At 36.2% G+C, this 16,547-nt stretch overlaps 2 protein-coding genes across 10 annotated transcripts in view; one reads left to right on the top strand and one right to left on the bottom strand.

The window, feature by feature from the left end:
• The window catches only part of DPP4 (dipeptidyl peptidase 4), a 54,517-nt gene extending 38,955 nt beyond the window's left edge, over positions 1–15,562 (top strand). The window contains exon 26 of the mRNA XM_014265728.3: positions 274–15,562. Within this exon, the coding sequence (XP_014121203.2) occupies positions 274–372 (99 nt within the window). The 3' untranslated portion in view covers positions 373–15,562. The remainder of the gene's footprint in view (positions 1–273) is intronic.
• The window catches only part of SLC4A10 (solute carrier family 4 member 10), a 145,858-nt gene continuing 132,711 nt past the window's right edge, over positions 3,401–16,547 (bottom strand). For 4 of the 9 annotated variants that reach the window (XM_005485248.3, XM_026792272.2, XM_005485246.4 and 1 more), the window contains exons 21-25: positions 15,406–15,579; positions 14,672–14,794; positions 11,890–11,957; positions 10,119–10,235; positions 3,401–5,684 (exon numbers count right to left, since the gene is read on the bottom strand). In XM_005485248.3, the coding sequence (XP_005485305.1) occupies positions 5,618–5,684; positions 10,119–10,235; positions 11,890–11,957; positions 14,672–14,794; positions 15,406–15,579 (549 nt within the window). In that variant the 3' untranslated portion in view covers positions 3,401–5,617. Of the gene's footprint in view, positions 5,685–6,584; positions 6,633–7,014; positions 7,152–10,111; positions 10,236–11,889; positions 11,958–14,671; positions 14,795–15,405; positions 15,580–16,547 lie in introns of those variants that run through there. The other 5 variants (XM_026792274.2, XM_074548605.1, XM_026792273.2 and 2 more) reach the window with 4 other exon arrangements.

Raw genomic sequence — 16,547 nt, forward strand, 5'->3', positions numbered from 1 at the left:
AGAGGTGAGGCACCCCTTGTAACTGAACAGTTGAATCTACCCTCCATGTGGACAAGCCACATGTTGTTTTTACACCTTCAGCATAAGAACAGAGCATGTCCCACATGCAAAGAAGGAGCTTAATCCTACCCCATCATGTCTTTGCCTCCATGCTGAAAGCCTCATGCTAGGATCATTTTAAATGGCTGCACAGGTTTTTATGTCTGTCATGTTTGATTTATTTCATTGAGATGTAGCTGCAACTAACACTCTCTGTATTTCTCTTTCACACAGTGGTACACTGACAAAGACCATTCCATCTCCGGTCAAGCACACAAGCATATTTATACCCACATGAGCCACTTCATAAAGCAGTGTTTCTCTCTGCACTAGCACCAGCATTGTGCTCGTTAGTGATGGTACTTCTCCAGAAAACTCTCACAAAATGTACTCTGAGCCAGTATAAATCAAGATGAGCTAAGAGTCAGCTCTTGGGATACCAGTGTACACAATGAAGTGCTAATCTTTGTAATGATTCCTGTTGCCAAGCAACTATTGCATTTTTATTGATTGTTTAATCGGGTCTTAACATCACCAGAATGATGTTGCAGACTTCTGGGAAGCATGGTACTTGCTTGAGTAATTACCTTTTGATATTTCAGTCTAAAAGAGGAACAATCCAGTTTGTGTATTAGAGAAAGGAATGATAAAAATGTCACATCACAGAATAAAAAAAAAAAATAATGTTTCCATCAAAAATGAAATGAACCCTGGGGTAATTTCTGTGAAAATAATGAAGAAACATTTTTGCAGGAATTCGTAAGGCTTGATAATTATTATTTTAGAATTGTTACCAGGAATACTGCAATGTTAGTATGTGCAGAATGAAATACTTTACACTGCAGTTCCTGAAGTGAGTGTGTTTGCTCTGCAATCTCTTGTATTACAGTTCCAGAACTCTTGCAAGGCAAGCACATAACCAGCTTTCACCAAAGATTTTGAATGACACCTAATCAAACCAGTGCCACTCAATTTCTTTGTGTGCTATCATATAGTACTATGATTTTTGCTTATTTTACAGTAAAAATGGCTGCTACACTGGGAATATGCACTGCAAAATCTCCTCTGGGAACAAGAGCCCTATTTTTTTAATGTAGAAGTTGCTCATGTACTGATGAATAGGAACTGGTTCTTACACTGAGACATAAAACATTACAATGTGAACTAGCAGTCACTTACAGCAAGGGCTGGACTGTTACTCTCCTGTGAATGTGCTCTTTGGCAAAACCTTACAGCCTACCAATAAATATCTGCTTTCTTTACAGCACTCCAGGTAGGCTTCTCCATCTAATCTGAGGATTAGTTTTCTTAATTTTACATAGAAAAAATGCAATCCACTTCTACTAAAAATTGTGCTGCTTTAAAATAATAAAGATATTAATTTATGAAATGAGGTGTAGCTCACATCATTGAAAATTTTGCTTCAGAAAAAGAACACTGGTTTTTTTTTAATCCCATTAATTTTGAGGATGATTTACAGTGAAGCTTCTGATTTTGTGTAATGGTATCATGTAATGGAGTGTGACATGATTATCTAACACTTAGCTTCTTGGTATTACATGCCAGCATCTGATTATGTCTGTATTGTGGGTTATTAGTGACATTAGGTGTGAATGTAAAAGTACTCATGCAGACAGATAAAGCATGGGGAAGAATGTTAAGGCACTTTGTGCAGCTTGTCCTTAAATGAGAAAGTCTCAAGTAGAAAATCAGATTTTGTTTTCACAAACTAACAATTCCTTGACTCAGAAAATAAGATGGGTGGTTTTGTTCTGTTTGTTGGCATTTTTTTGAAGCACATTGGAGCTGGGTTTTACAAATACCATCTTGGGTTCAAGGGAATAGTGGCTCTAATCTAGACTGGCACCACTGTTTAAATTCTACAGGATTACAGGCTGTCAGTTATCTTCAAGAGGTTTTATCATCACATCCCTCATTCTTTTGAGTCAAGGCAAAGAAACCTATATCAGTATAAGGTAGATCCCAGCAATAGAGACAGGTTATAAGAAAAGATTATCATTATGATATGGCTTGTGTATGCAATGGTAAATAATTAGGATTTCTTTTAATGTTATCACTCGCACTGTCATAGAAGCAAAAAAAAGTGTTTCTGTAATCCAAAAAACTACTTTCACCAGGCTCTCTTTAGGTAAGTGCAAGAATTAGTATAATTAAAGAAACATTTTAAAAAAACAGTGAAACTAAAAATTATATGATCTTTCATTAAGATGCAATTCTTTACATCTGACCTACATGATTCTAGCATCTCACTGGCAAACTCTTCTGTACTCTCTATCCCTCATCCCCTTTTAACTGTCTTACCTGCGAGGCATTGCATAATGCAATGCTAATTATCTTATTTTGTCTGGAAAGCAGCTTCTAAGATATGCTGCTAATAGACAATGATACAACTTACAAAACAAAAGAAAACTTCATTTCTATAGTAAGTGTCCTAATTAACATCAATTCAGTGTCTAATTTTTCACTGTGGTAGAACTCCCTCAGCTCCAAAAATAACAGGATGATAGAGCTGCCTCAGGGAACTGACAACTTGCTTGAACTGCAGGAGCACAGGTAAGTAACTAAAAGTGAGGCCACAGAAAATATCTAGCTCGTTTCATTAATGTCCAAAGCTAGAAGTCAGTTGTGCCTGAATTATTGCAACATGCTAGTCAGTTGCACATCTACCGTTTACGGGTTTTCTCTGTATTTATTTCTTGTGTGAAAAGGATGTTTAAGTTTGTTGCACAATACACTTCGTGTAAAATCCTAAGAGAAGCAGCGGAATCTTGAGGTGTCACTGCTACCATTCTTAGGCTAGGAGACTTCTAGTCTTTGGTTTAATAATTGGTGAAGAAGCTCAGAAGGGATTTAGTGAGATGGAGTCAATACTGTATGTAGTACTGCGATTCATGGCCTTAAATTTTTCAGTAGCAGAAATTTAGGATTCTGAGAAGAACAGAAACATTTTAAATTGTATGACCTTACCTACTGATCTCTAAAAAGATCCAACTACTCCTGCTTTGTCTGCATCATCTCTCTCAGGAGGAAAGGGGACCAACTCTTGAGTAGTAAATTGGAGCTTTGTTCCCATTCGCTTCCTGGGACAGTGAGCTCTGAGCTGTCCCCAGTGTCACACTTACTGTGCTTGGTCAGACCCAGTACATCACCACCAGCTCCACCCAGGGAGCAACACTCACAGCCTTGCACGGTTCTGTGAGATTCCACTTGGAAAGGGAGCCATGCTGGGCTCTACCACTCATTAATTTGTGAGGCCCGTTCAGGTCAGGTAGACGTGTCAGATATTGCATGGTATTGTAAACCTCTTCTGGGTTTTGCAGTATAAAAATAAAATTGAAAATTAGTTAGGATAAATATTTATTTTCACATAACATATCTTAATTGTGAAAAACACAATAGTCTATTCACATGTACACATAAACTTTTGTAATAAATTACATCCAAGAAGTTGAGTAATTTTGAGCAGGAATATGAAATTAGAAGTAAATATAGCACTACATCTGCTTTACATTGTGTGTGATTTCAGAACGTTAAGATTAACATTGGAAAAGCACTTAAATTCACGCAAAACCAGAGTGTTTTAAAATAAAACCACTCTGAAATACTGAACAGAAATACAGAATGCCATTGAATACACTGATTTCTTAATATTCTAAGAGTTGGTCAAGTGAAGCTAATACATTTTGATTGTATACATTATCTGTAACAAAGTCGGCAACATGTTAAAACACCATCAGGCTGCTTTCAGGACAAACCAGTATTGAGCTTCTATACTAACCTTAAAACAATTGGAATCTTACAATTTTATCATCAAGTACACAAAACAAAGCATTTAACCTTAATGCATCAGCATTTTTTTCCTAAATTTACATATACAAAACATTGAATTAGGTGTAAATTCTTCTTTGCGTCCATTAGATTTTTTTGTTTTCTCCATAAAAATGGCTTTTAATGGGCTTGGATAATGCTAAGGTAAATTTAGAACAGTGACCCTATTAAGTTTGCAGCAAAATGCAATTATTTATGGCTAAAGTATTAAAACATACACACTCACACACACAAAAACATTGGAATACTTTAAATGTGCTGAATGGGAAAACTTGTTCATGAGGTGTATAGAAAATTTGCATATTTGGGAAAGCTGGGGAATGTTAGAGCCCTATGGATGAGTTCTTACGAAGATTGCAAGACTACAATTCTTTTTTTTAGGATTCAAAGTTACAGCATAATACTGAGAGTTAGCTTTCATTTTAATAATTTAAAAATTTATCTTAAAAAATTTAAAAATCAGTGAATTCCAAATAACACAATAAAACTTCAGCTCTACATCCCTATTCATTCAACACCTAATCTCGCAGTCTTTTACACAAAAGAACAGCTTGAAGGATCAGGCAGTAACAAAATCCATTACAAAAAATGTAATAGCCTTAAAGCCACATTTTACTTTGCAATGTTGTTTTTATCCTTTAATCAGTATGTACTTGATGGAATAATAAAGAGCTGTAACAAAACAACAGCAGGATACCCATTTAATTATTATACACAATCTCTGAAACTAAGAGGTTTACAGTTGTTAGTGGAGAGAAGACAATATTAATATGTCCTTTATGTGGCTGAATTTTAGGCAATAAAAAGGAAGATCATTGGGCAGGTGATAAAACTGCATGTGGGATATAGTTTGTATCTACAAAAATTTCCCTATTATAAAGTAATGGATTGATTAATGACAAAATGCATTTGTTTGGCCCACCATGGCAACATTCATACAATACAAGATAAGATACCGTAATCACAAATCGCATTTTAAGAAATACTGTACCCATGTTTCACATCAGAGGATGTGGTGGTGTTCTTTAGCTAAGGTGAGAAAATGCTTTAATATATAATTTTATATATATATATATTTATATATATATAGGACTATGTTCCAGTTACATACAAATTTTAATATTAAATACACTGTATTAAATCAAGGAAAACTTCACAAATACAGAATCTGACCCTGCAATTCACATTGCAAAACTGAATCCATGACTTCAAATGGACGGATTAAGGAGGAAAGTATTATCCTTGTTAGTTTGTTCACAGGGTCAGATCACTTGTTATTTTATAAACTTCTTAATGTTCGCTCATCAATTTGGGTCTCTTGAAATCATTTACTAGTTAGGTGATTAAAAAAAAAAAATTGGAACAAGGGTTTTCAAGTTCATCTTGAATCAAGATTATTAAGTATTCTCACACAGAAAAAGTAGCAAAATACAGTACAAACCTATTAAGAGGAAAGTTGAATTTGAAAGAAAATTTGCTTCTTACATTTCTGATACAAGTACTGATAAATGGCCAAGATCAGCAACGAACACAAAGATTTTTTGCATTGGCTACTGCAGACATTTACATTGATACTAGACAAGGTAGACAAGGTGGAATGAGACAAATATTGCACTACATTACCTGTGCTAGTTTGAGATGAAAGACAAAAGTTACAAGGTAAATAATTTATATTTAGTGGTTGTGGCACTCCTTTAATTCGTTTGCAAAAAATTACTTGAAGAGCAAGTCATAGACAAGTCTCCCGGTCAACACCTTTCCCTGAGTCAGCTTTCTTCTCTTTTCTGATTTCAGCACTAGGAAATGAAAGGGGAAACAAAAAAAATAGAGTTACGGTAGCACTATCACACACACAACTATATATATAATCTACCTGAAAACCAACATTGCACAGATACTTTATTTTTCATGCTTCATGGCACAAACTGGGAAAGCAGGTGAAAATTTCTGTGCTGAATGGTGTAGAAGACATCAGGCAGCGTTTTAGTGACAAGGTAGGTAAAGAACTTAAGATGTACAGACAGCCAGCATGCAAGCAAAGATAGCCACTTATTTTTACTTTTTTGGCAAATACAACTTAATTTACTAAATAATGGTAATGGTACAGTTCTCAGACAATACCAGGGCATTCTTAAATGGAACAAACAAGAGGTCACAGTTAGTACTTCTTGTCTCTAAAATGTATTCTCTTGTTCAACTGTACATTTAGGAGGAATGCTTCTGAACTAGAGTGGTGCAAGCCAATATCGAACAAATATTTGGCTTTCAGTCTTGATTGGGGAGAGCAGAAGTCTGGGGAGGATGGGGAGAGAAAATATTCCCCATGTGGAGTATAATACATACTTCCTCATGTATACATTATAAGGAAATAAAAAAAAAGCCTGAAAGATCAGACACAAGCTGTATCATTCAGAACACTAAACCAGAGTTCAAATTTTGATTCAGCTTTTTTTTCTCTCCAGTTAAAACAATGTTGATTTGCCTACAGAAAGCAATATACGTGCAAAGCAGATGATTTTTTGTGTGTGTGAGTGTCCTAATTTACAACAGCGTAAATAAATATAAAGTCATGTTCTTCCAATGAGTCTCAATCACAGCATGAAAATGCAAAGAGGCTTCCACAACACAGGCAAATCAAGCCTTCAACAAAGAGTGGCAGGGTATCTAAAGAAAACCAGATGGTTCTGAGAACAAACCTGTAGCAAGCACATAACCTACCAGGTTTCATGGGAATAATTCCTTAACTAGAATGAATGAGAAATAGGCTGAGTTACGCAAGGCTTAAAGAAAGCAAGATCAATTCTCAAATTCTTACGGCGATTCATGCACAATTCTACAATCATTTGACATTTTTCTTCACGTAAAAATTGCTTTAAGGATACAATTCAGTTCAGCCAAAGCTTACTTCTATGCCTATGGCAGCTTCCAGAGGTGTTAATGGAAATAGCTAAAGAATACCAACTTCTGCCACTTCAACTGCCAAATCTGTCACCTTCTGTAGAACAGTGATAGAATTGGGGGTACGTTACACTTTCTGCACACAAAGGGTATGCAAACAAATTCCAGGGGGGGGTGAATTGCAAGTGCAGCAGTACAGCAGGCAGGGAGTTACCTGTGCTTAGTAAAAGCAAACACTGAGGTGTTGTGTGCCTTACAGTCTACAATATTTCCACGTTTTAGGTGCCTCTGTGATACCAGGAAAGTCTTCCTTCTATTTAGGATTCACATCTCTGAGCAGCTCCTGCAGATGTGGGCTTTAATGCCTTGAGAAATTTGAAAAAAAAAGGACAAGTCCAGTCTTTTTCCAGTAAAACACGTCACTGGTGGATCTGTAAAGGGGTTGGAGCTCTCTTCCTCCCTGCCAAGGGAGTAGCCTAACACGCTGAGCAGGAAGGTCTGGGATGTGGGATTTTCATACCTTCAGGTGCAAAAGGAAACTCACTCATATCATCTACAAAGATGCCTCTTTCTCCAATACTTTAAAAGATCAGCTAAAACCAGTCTATCTCCTGTCCATGGTCAGATCTGCGTATGCTTTGAAATTGCTCTCTGAAGGGCTTAATACTGTGAGCAAAGACAGAGGAATGTTTATTTACATGTACCAAAGAGGGCTGTGCTTCAGATAAGTGCCTTGGTGTTCCATTCTACCAAGAAAGGCTCAAAGGCAGACCTTCAGGTTCCTGAGAATTTCAATAATAAACAAAGGTTGGAAAATTGTAAAGTTCAGGTGCCTCTATGGATAGGCAACTTGACTGAATCCCTCGTAATTCTGTCTCTAGCCAGGTAAAAGCATTCAGGAGCCTGGGATGTAAGAGCTCTCACACTATGCCACTTCAGGGCCAGGGCACATCTTGTGATAGAAATTATCCATGCATCAGATTGCGAAGTCATTTGTATAAACCCTTCCTAAAATCTCTTTTTGTAGATGGTCTTAGTTTATAATTGGCCAAGTCAAGTCAACATTTAATTACTATGAGTAACTTCTTGTTAACTTGTCAATGCCTTGCATAATAGGCATTACATAAAGTCATAGTATACTATCATAATTTAATTATCCCCATTTTATAATATTTTGAGATATAAGGAAGCAGAACTGACAGCAGAAAGGGAATACTAAATGTTATGTAGTTGAACTTCACAAAGTATCAGTAAAATCTATTTCAAAATGAGATTTTTTCCCCCTCTATGATAAGGTACCCTTCACTGCAGAAATTGTTAATCTAATACTGCTGATCTTGATCATTTACAAAATTTATCCTTACAACTGCTACCATTCCAAGAGGGCTTTTTTCCTCACTAATTATCTAGGATTGAATTATATCATCATTTAATGGTACATGCATTATGTTCTATAATATTTTTGTAGTTCTATCCCTAATATGACTTAAGACTAAAGTTGCTTATGGCTTTGCTTATCAGAAAAAAAGTCTTTCAGGGTTAAAGCTCGTTGAATCTACTCCTCTCTCAGAACCTGAGACAAGCTAGAGCACCTGAAAATGCAGGATTTTAGAGTCTTTAAGGTTGGTTGTTTATAATAGGGCTGTTTTAATATCTAAAACCAGAAAAATCCTTTCTCCTGAGTCTTCATTTTCAAGAGCAAAGATACAAGAAAATTAGATCTTTAGAAAATTATTTTCTATTTCATTAGTTTCTATTTCACTGCAGTTTAAAGGGAAGATCTCTTATTTGAGCCACAATCTATGTGGATGTTCTTTGTTCAGAGGTTTATGTTTATATCATCTGTTGTACCACCAGAGAAAGCAACATCCACCAAGAAAATTAAAACTCCTGTGTACCCAGGGGCTGTGAATATACCACATCAGGTTCTTCTCTTTCTCCAGGCTTTCCCAGCCTGGACAGCAGAGGCACTTGGCATATGAAAACCCTGCAGCAGATCCTCCTCCCATGCACCACACTGATTTCAGTGATCCTTTTCAGTCCATGTGTAGGGTGGAAGGCAAACAAGAACTAGGCTATTTTGACTCTGAGTGAAATATTATCAAAATGACCACATTAGTGGGCTGCTCCATGGGTGTCTGAAATGAAGGTTCTCTGGTCATCAACTGCTCAGCCTTGTCTGTGCAGTACAGGGAAAGGAACAACTCTGAAAGGCAGCATGCCATTTTGGGGTAACAAAATTAAAAAAACACTATCAGTACAAGTGTTCTCTTACTGCAGCTGTTCACCTCGAAACAACGACTAGCTGTTTCAAACATGGGCTTTTGAAAAGGATATTTAGAAATGGGCAGAATATAATTCTGCATTTTAGAAAAGATGACTAGGAATAAATGGAGCATTTGATACACTACATTTGATACATTTGATACACTACACTATTTAAATACACTATTTTAAATACAGACTAAATTTCAAAATCCAGTATTTGGGACTTTAATGAAGACATTTTACATTCTTATTTGAAATTTTTCCTCATCTTGTCTCCCCAAAAACTCCACAAAGTCAACTCATTTGTGTTCCAAGGTGACACCATTTTGAATGGGAAGACACAATCAAGGAAAAGGTTGGGGTTGGGGTCTTACCTTGGGGGAATCAGCTTCTAGAGTGATTAGGAAGGGGAGCTTATGACAGAAGTGTGGTACAAAACAATTAAATAGAAAATAGTTACATTTTAAGTTTATGGAAGCAGCGGAAAAGATTGTCTTAGAAAATCACACTGTGCTTGAATTTAATATTTTCTTATTCCTGTCGTAACTCTGTAGCACAGATAAAATAATATGTCTTCATTTTACTGGACTAAATTCTAAAATTATTTAACTGTTTTGAGTACAAGTGAAGTAGGCAGAAAAGTGTAAAGAAGTAATGCAATCATAAAATTATTTTCACTCCAAATATTATTAGATTGCATTCAGAGTAGTGGGTTCTTCATACAGCTATTTCCAGGGCACTGATGATCACTTCTTTTTCAAGAGGAAAGTACAAAAGCAAGCAGAACAAATGCAATATCCAGGTGGAGGCTGGTGGTTCATTACACAAGCATCACGCATGCTCAGCTTCATTTTCCACTGGAGCATAACTAAGTACCATGCAAATATTTGTGATTTATGTTTTTAAATAAATAGTGAATTTGTGTTTTGAGCTCAGAATATTACGACTGGACATAAGAAATAAAACTGCAAAATGCTAAAAATCTTTCTAATCCCTAGTAAAATATTATAATATTGGTTTGACATCAATATATAAAGTATAATGAAGTTTAAAAAAATTAAGACCTTTTAGAAGGAAAGCTTGACTCCTTATCTTTTGCATTCTCTGAGGATATCAACAATGTCTTCCACACAGCAGTTTTTGCCATTTCATCAGAAATGTTTATCACAGATGGGTCATCTCTAGATAAGAATGAAAGTAAATACACAATAAAACAATCAGCAATCAGTCTTGTTACTTATTAACTCAATAAAAGTCCTTGAAAACTGATGGTGATGACAGTAAGTGCAGTGTAAGTTAAGAGACTATGCTGAACTTCAGAAGTCCTGAACAATTACTTAAATACTCTCTCAGAACATCTTAGCACTTTTAAAGTATTTTCTTCCTCCAAAAGCAATTAATCATGGTAACATCAATAAAATTTATTGTGTCACTACCAAATAATAAAGAAGAGAAAAATAAAGAAGTGTGAAATTAACTACTGCCCAAGATTTCATAGCACGAAAGCGGCATCCCTGGATTAAACATGATCCCAAAAGGTCCTACTTATGCTCTGAGACTCCAACTACTTTTAAAACTATTTTAAAAGCAATCAAAAGCCTTAACAAAATAAAATATTTAAGAGTGCTTAAATATTTTTGATATCTAATTTAATAGAGCTAATAAAAATGCCCAAATTAAACAAATCAGTAGTATTAAGTGGCCCTTTGTAGCCATTATGCTCTTTTGCTTTACCTGGACTGCTCCAAACATGTATTTACACACTTCAGTGTTTTAAGGGGTTGCCTGTACATTATTCCTGACTTCATGGTTACTTGGCATTCAGTAAGCCCTCAGTAAACTTGCTCTTTGTTTTGGGGAACCACTTTAATCACCAGCATCTTGACTCTTGTTTTTAGCTGCAGGACTGCAACCCTTACAGTACAGAGTCAGGTATTACCCAGGCAACTCTACCAATGTCAACACACAATGGAGACCAACAGAGATCACACTGCAAGATAATTAAGCTACATATTGCTAATATAAATTACAACAAGAAGGTATGGACAAAACAAGAAAAGAACCAGATCATTAGTAGTGTGATGAGTCAAAAGGAATAGGCTGGGATTTTTCAGAGACACAGTTACAAATCTCCTGATTTGCATTAGGAGACATTATGGTCACTTTGTGTTAAAATATTAGAGAGAAGGCCACTCAAAGATGATTTTCCTATGAACTCACATTCATGCAGAGGTTACTGTCACCAGATATTTCAAATCTTTTATTAAGAATTTATTTCTGAAAACTTTAAATTATATTCATTCCTTATGGGCTGGCATGAATATCTATAACATAGATATTCATGCTTTTTTCAGTTTGTGTCAACCCTGCATTATGCTTTATCTACCCGGGACAGCTCTTGATTCACTCATTATCTTACATAACAGGATTGAATCAGAATGTTTTACAGTGTAATACTGTAAGAACCTAGTTTTTCTGCACCATTTTCAAAATCCTTCCTGGATCCCTGCTTGCATCAGGGTGAAGGGTTTGACCTGTTCTACATCTTCCTTTTGCACTGTGCATGTCAGAAGCCAAAGTTCATTGTGAACACTCTAATCCTGCAGTGCAGTCCAATGGAAGATTTCCAACTAGTGTGTCTTTTTATTAGGGAATGTGAGATCGTGTGGAAACACTAGAAAAGAGCTAACCTTGTTAAATGCTGCAGTGTATGGTTCAGTTCATCTATTTGTACCAAACAAACATTCTCCTGATATTCAGTAAGAATTATGAATAAATATTGTTATTGCATTTATTTAATTGCAACTCACCTAAAAGAGGAAAGGTATATTTTACCTGTAATGTCCTTCTAGTGGTAACTGAACAGTCCCTTCCTCTTCCATTGCTAACATACTTTGCTCTTCCTGGAACAAAGGAATTTAGACATGAGACAGGATATGAAATAATGAAAGATAAAATTTCTGTACTTTAATCATCTTTCCATTTTCTTCAAGTATTTATTTGAAGTTCTTAAAGTGAGATACTTTTCAACTTTTACTTAAATAGTTGATATTTAAAACCTTCTATTTTAAAAGTTGTATCTTCACTTAATGGTATTTTCCAATGCCAAATAGAGCATTGTTTTATAACAATAAAGAGAATTATTAACCGTGAGTGAACAACTATCTGATTAATTTTAAATAACCCTGATAACAGGATATACGCATTGATTTTACATGCAAAAATTAGGGAAGATGATTTAAGTTTGCACACACAGTTTTAATATTGATAATACTGATTTTAATACTGATTTTTCACTGAAAGGTAGTGAAACAAGAGACCCAAAATTAGTTTTCACTGGAAGAGAATTAGGAGATAAATCTACCAAAAATCCCCTATGCAAATTACAAATTCAGCAAATCTGCTTTAGGGAGAGGGAGAAGAATAGAGCAGCTCTCAAGTGTCATGTCCTACTTGCAAGAACAAAGGAAAACAACCTCCAGAAGAGGATTCCCAATGTCCACACCCCTGCTCAGGATAAGCACAGCTAGGAGGTTAAAAAGCCTTGGCAGGAAGGTGACCATCAAACCCTGCTCTAAATTGTTGCAGTGTGTGTGAGCGCAACAGACACCCAGAGACCTCCACAGCTTCCTTCCCTTTAACAGTTTCCCTTTCTAACAGTTTTCACCACTGCCTGTCTGAAAGCAAGGGTTGCCTAAAAAAGAGAGTTTATCATTTTCTGGCAGATCACCAAAGGCCCACGTGCATCACAAACACTGGTTTTTGTTATCAGCAGCAAGAGCCAGTACAATTTTCCAAAATAGTAGAACTTAAGTTCTCTCTGCTCAGAAATTTGTTTCTTCAATGTTTCATTATTGTAACTATTTCAAAAGTCACAATTTTTTTTTCTTCAAATGTGAACGTTCTTTGTTCATTCTTGTCTCAGAAAGACTTAATTGATTAACATCGAAGTGGCTTCCAAAGGAGGTCTGTAAGGCACGTATCATATCCACTATAAATGTACAAAGCCCTGAAAAAAACATGGCCTAAAAATATAAAAACAACTTAAGTGATGAAATTAGGAACCAATCAAGTAAGTTTCAGATCCTGTCAACTACATTTCTGAATATTCTTGTGGGTAGAATACTTCTATTTTTAAAAGCTGTGTGATAGCAACTCTCCAATTAATTCCTTAGGCTACATGTCAGAAGTTTTTTATTACTAGTTAATTTTGTCATTTCCAGGCTTCACAGCTTCATAAGTTTTTGACAGTTGAACAGTTTTAATAATAGCTCTAAATATTTAGAAATGCCAAAATATGTAAAAATAACCTCTCAAAATAGACAGTGAATGAAATAAAGTAACACCAGTAGATTTTCCCAGTTTTGTTTTCTGATGCCATCCTATCAAGCAAGGGAAGGAAAGTGACATATAAGCAAAACACAAGTATAACAAGGAATTCTTTCCAATAACCAGACCCACATGAAGAGAGCTACCTTGGTTACTTCTGGTTACTCTGAATTGTGATGACAACAGACACCGTGATGAAACATCTCTCTGGTCTGCTCTGATTCAAGGCAGAAAACAATGACTCACATATTTTAATTTCAGCCTGGTAGTTTTACAGGCACATACTAAATAGTAAATAATCATCTGGATTTTTTCTATTATAGGTAAAATCTTTTCCCCAAAATATATTCCATGACAATATGTTGAATGTGTCAAGGAAATCAAAGGTAAGAGTTTACCAGGTTACAGAGGCAGGGAGTTGTCAAAGGTTACAGAAGAATCAATCCTAAAGGCAGAGTAATCTAGTTGGTGTAGTTACCCATTATTAGCTAATGTTCTGTTTCTGCAAATAAAGCTACTAATGGGAACCCTTAACACACACATTTCACTGGTCTTGGATTATATCTCAGGGCATTCTTAAGGATAATTTTCAAGTTGGTAAGGAATTACCTGAAAAGCATATTCTTTAAAATAGATGAGGAGTCCAGATCTGAAACAGCCACCTGGGTGGTAATGCCACAGGATGTGAGTTTGAGCATTTGGTTAACGGGGTTAGCAGGGTCACTTTTCATTACAAAGTGAATTCACTTTTCATTACAAAGTGAATTGTTTCTGCAGGAGCAGAAGGACAACTCTGGCCCAGAGTGTAACTGGGACACTGCACAGGGTCATGGCATTGCTGAGAAAGGGCACAGAGTGATGTCTTGTGCCCTGTGTAAGGCTCAGAGGCAGCTGGGACATCCACACACCTTAAAATCTGCACTTCCTTGCTCAGCATCTCCTGCAGGGATGAGACCCAGCCCAGTGCAGCATCTGGGATCTGAGGGCTTTCCTACAGGCATGGTTTCATCTCTGCACACCATCTGAGTGGGTCTCAGAAGCAATCCCCAGGAGTACTGTGGATAATATTTTATATGACAGTATGGCAGCCTAAGAATCTATATCCTCACCTAAGCCTATCAGATTTGTAACCTTAAAAGCACTTATGCAAAATATGACAATGTTACACTTAGATACTGCCAACAAGTCTGCTTGGTACATGGAATGTGCCTTACAGAATTTTCTCTAAATGTCTGAAGGAGAAATTGATAAATTGCTACAGACAAAGAAACCTGAAACCATGACCCACCTCTTTCTCAGCATCTTCCAGTTTCTTTTTCTTGCTCTCAGGCATCAGATCATCTAACCAGCTGAGCTCCCGCTTGGTAAAGAAGAAATCCATGAGTTTTCGGACAAATACTAAAGCTAGGACCTGAAAAGATATTAATTTAAAGAATTAGGAAATTAAACAAGTAAAACAGACAAATAGTCTTGTAGAGGAATTCTTTCAAAAGTGACCAGTTTGTAGCGAGAATTTTATCCTTTAGTTTGAATAAGCTAACAGCTGCTATTTCTTTGTTCAAATGAAGTATGGTTTGAAGCATAACAATCACTGAGGTCAGTAAATATTTTCTATTATCATCAGAGAAATCCCTTAAGCAGCAGACCACCATTATTTATGCCAAGACACAGAACTGTTAGGCTCCTCAGTTCAATAAGCAATCTTCCTTAATGAGTGAATGTTCTTTCTGTAACAGGATTTAGTAATATTCCTTAAATAAAAAATGTCAAATAAATGTTAGTATTTTTTCTTTAAGAGAACATTTTTCCCTAAGAGAATATAAGTTGGGATATCCACACACAAGATTCGAAGCAGAGGTTGAATGTCAAATTTTTCACTACTTAATACATTACAAATTTTCCTTGAACACAGAATCAAAGCAATATTATAATTAACTGTCCACAATTATATTTTTCTTCAATAATAATTATCCACAAGTGAAAATAATTAGGGATTTTTAGAGGAAATAAAAAAATTCATACCATCATAGGAAAGACAATGGCAGCTCTTGAAACCTTTATAATCCAGAGAAGTACAAGACAACTCAGCTGAATTATAGTGAAGAGATGGACCTTTCTAAGAGGAACATGCCTTAGATAAATAAAATCTGGCTGGTGCTTTGCAGGCATCCAGAATAACTTTATCCTGTCAAAAAGCTGAAAGAGAAAATTTTACACGTTTGGATCAAAATGAGGTGTAGGATCATCTATGCTGGCATTCACACACTGCCTAAGAGATCCTGAATATCCAAAGAATCTGGCTTGTTATTCTAAAGGCAAAAACTACATCATTTCAGCAGCACAGAGAGTCCCTCAGTAACAACCATAAGCCTTTAATCTAGACTAGTCCAGCAGTGCAAAGGACTTGTCTTCGCCTCACTGAGCACCAGAGTACGGACGAGAAACGTGTCACTAAGCAGAGTTTAATCACTTGGTTAGTCATCATTCAGTGCCTTCCATTTGAATACACATGTGCCTCCCCAGGTTGTATTGCAGCTGTGCTGAGACTCTGAACTCTGCTGAATTACATCCCATCCATTCTATGCTGCAGGAAATACCCTGTTCATTGGATGTTACACACGTTATCACTACACTGGATGTTACACACAAACAAGGTGGTTAATTTGAAATTGTGAACTCTTAACATCAGGCAAAGTCAGACTCCAGAATGGTCTTGAATCAATTATGATTCCCACTGAATGGAAGCTGGTTGATCCTGTTGGGTATGTGCACTATCACACCTCTTTCCTAATACATCCTAGATTCCTTTGTCAACCACTGAGCTCTGCCTCCTTTACCACATAAAAAGCTGCTCATGGAGGGACCTCTGCAGTCTTTTATTTCCTGCAAATGAACAATTTTCTTTTACTTCACCAGACATTTTATCCCAGGCTGTTTCCTTCTCCATGTTTCACTTTATTCACAAAACCAGAAACAGAAAATGAAAAAGAAAAAAAGAGGAATGAATGCCAGAAAGCTGCTAGGAATGTATGTGAGAGGTTCCTATTTTTCAGGCCTATTTGGCTCCATACTGACCTGAGACATTTATGTCATGGCACAGTGATTATGGTGGTACACCAATTCTTCCTGCATGGATGAGACATACTATATTCACACAGCCTTCA

This window comes from Zonotrichia albicollis, chromosome 10, assembly GCF_047830755.1.
Source record: "Zonotrichia albicollis isolate bZonAlb1 chromosome 10, bZonAlb1.hap1, whole genome shotgun sequence".
In the NCBI taxonomy this organism is placed as follows: Eukaryota; Metazoa; Chordata; class Aves; order Passeriformes; family Passerellidae; genus Zonotrichia; species Zonotrichia albicollis.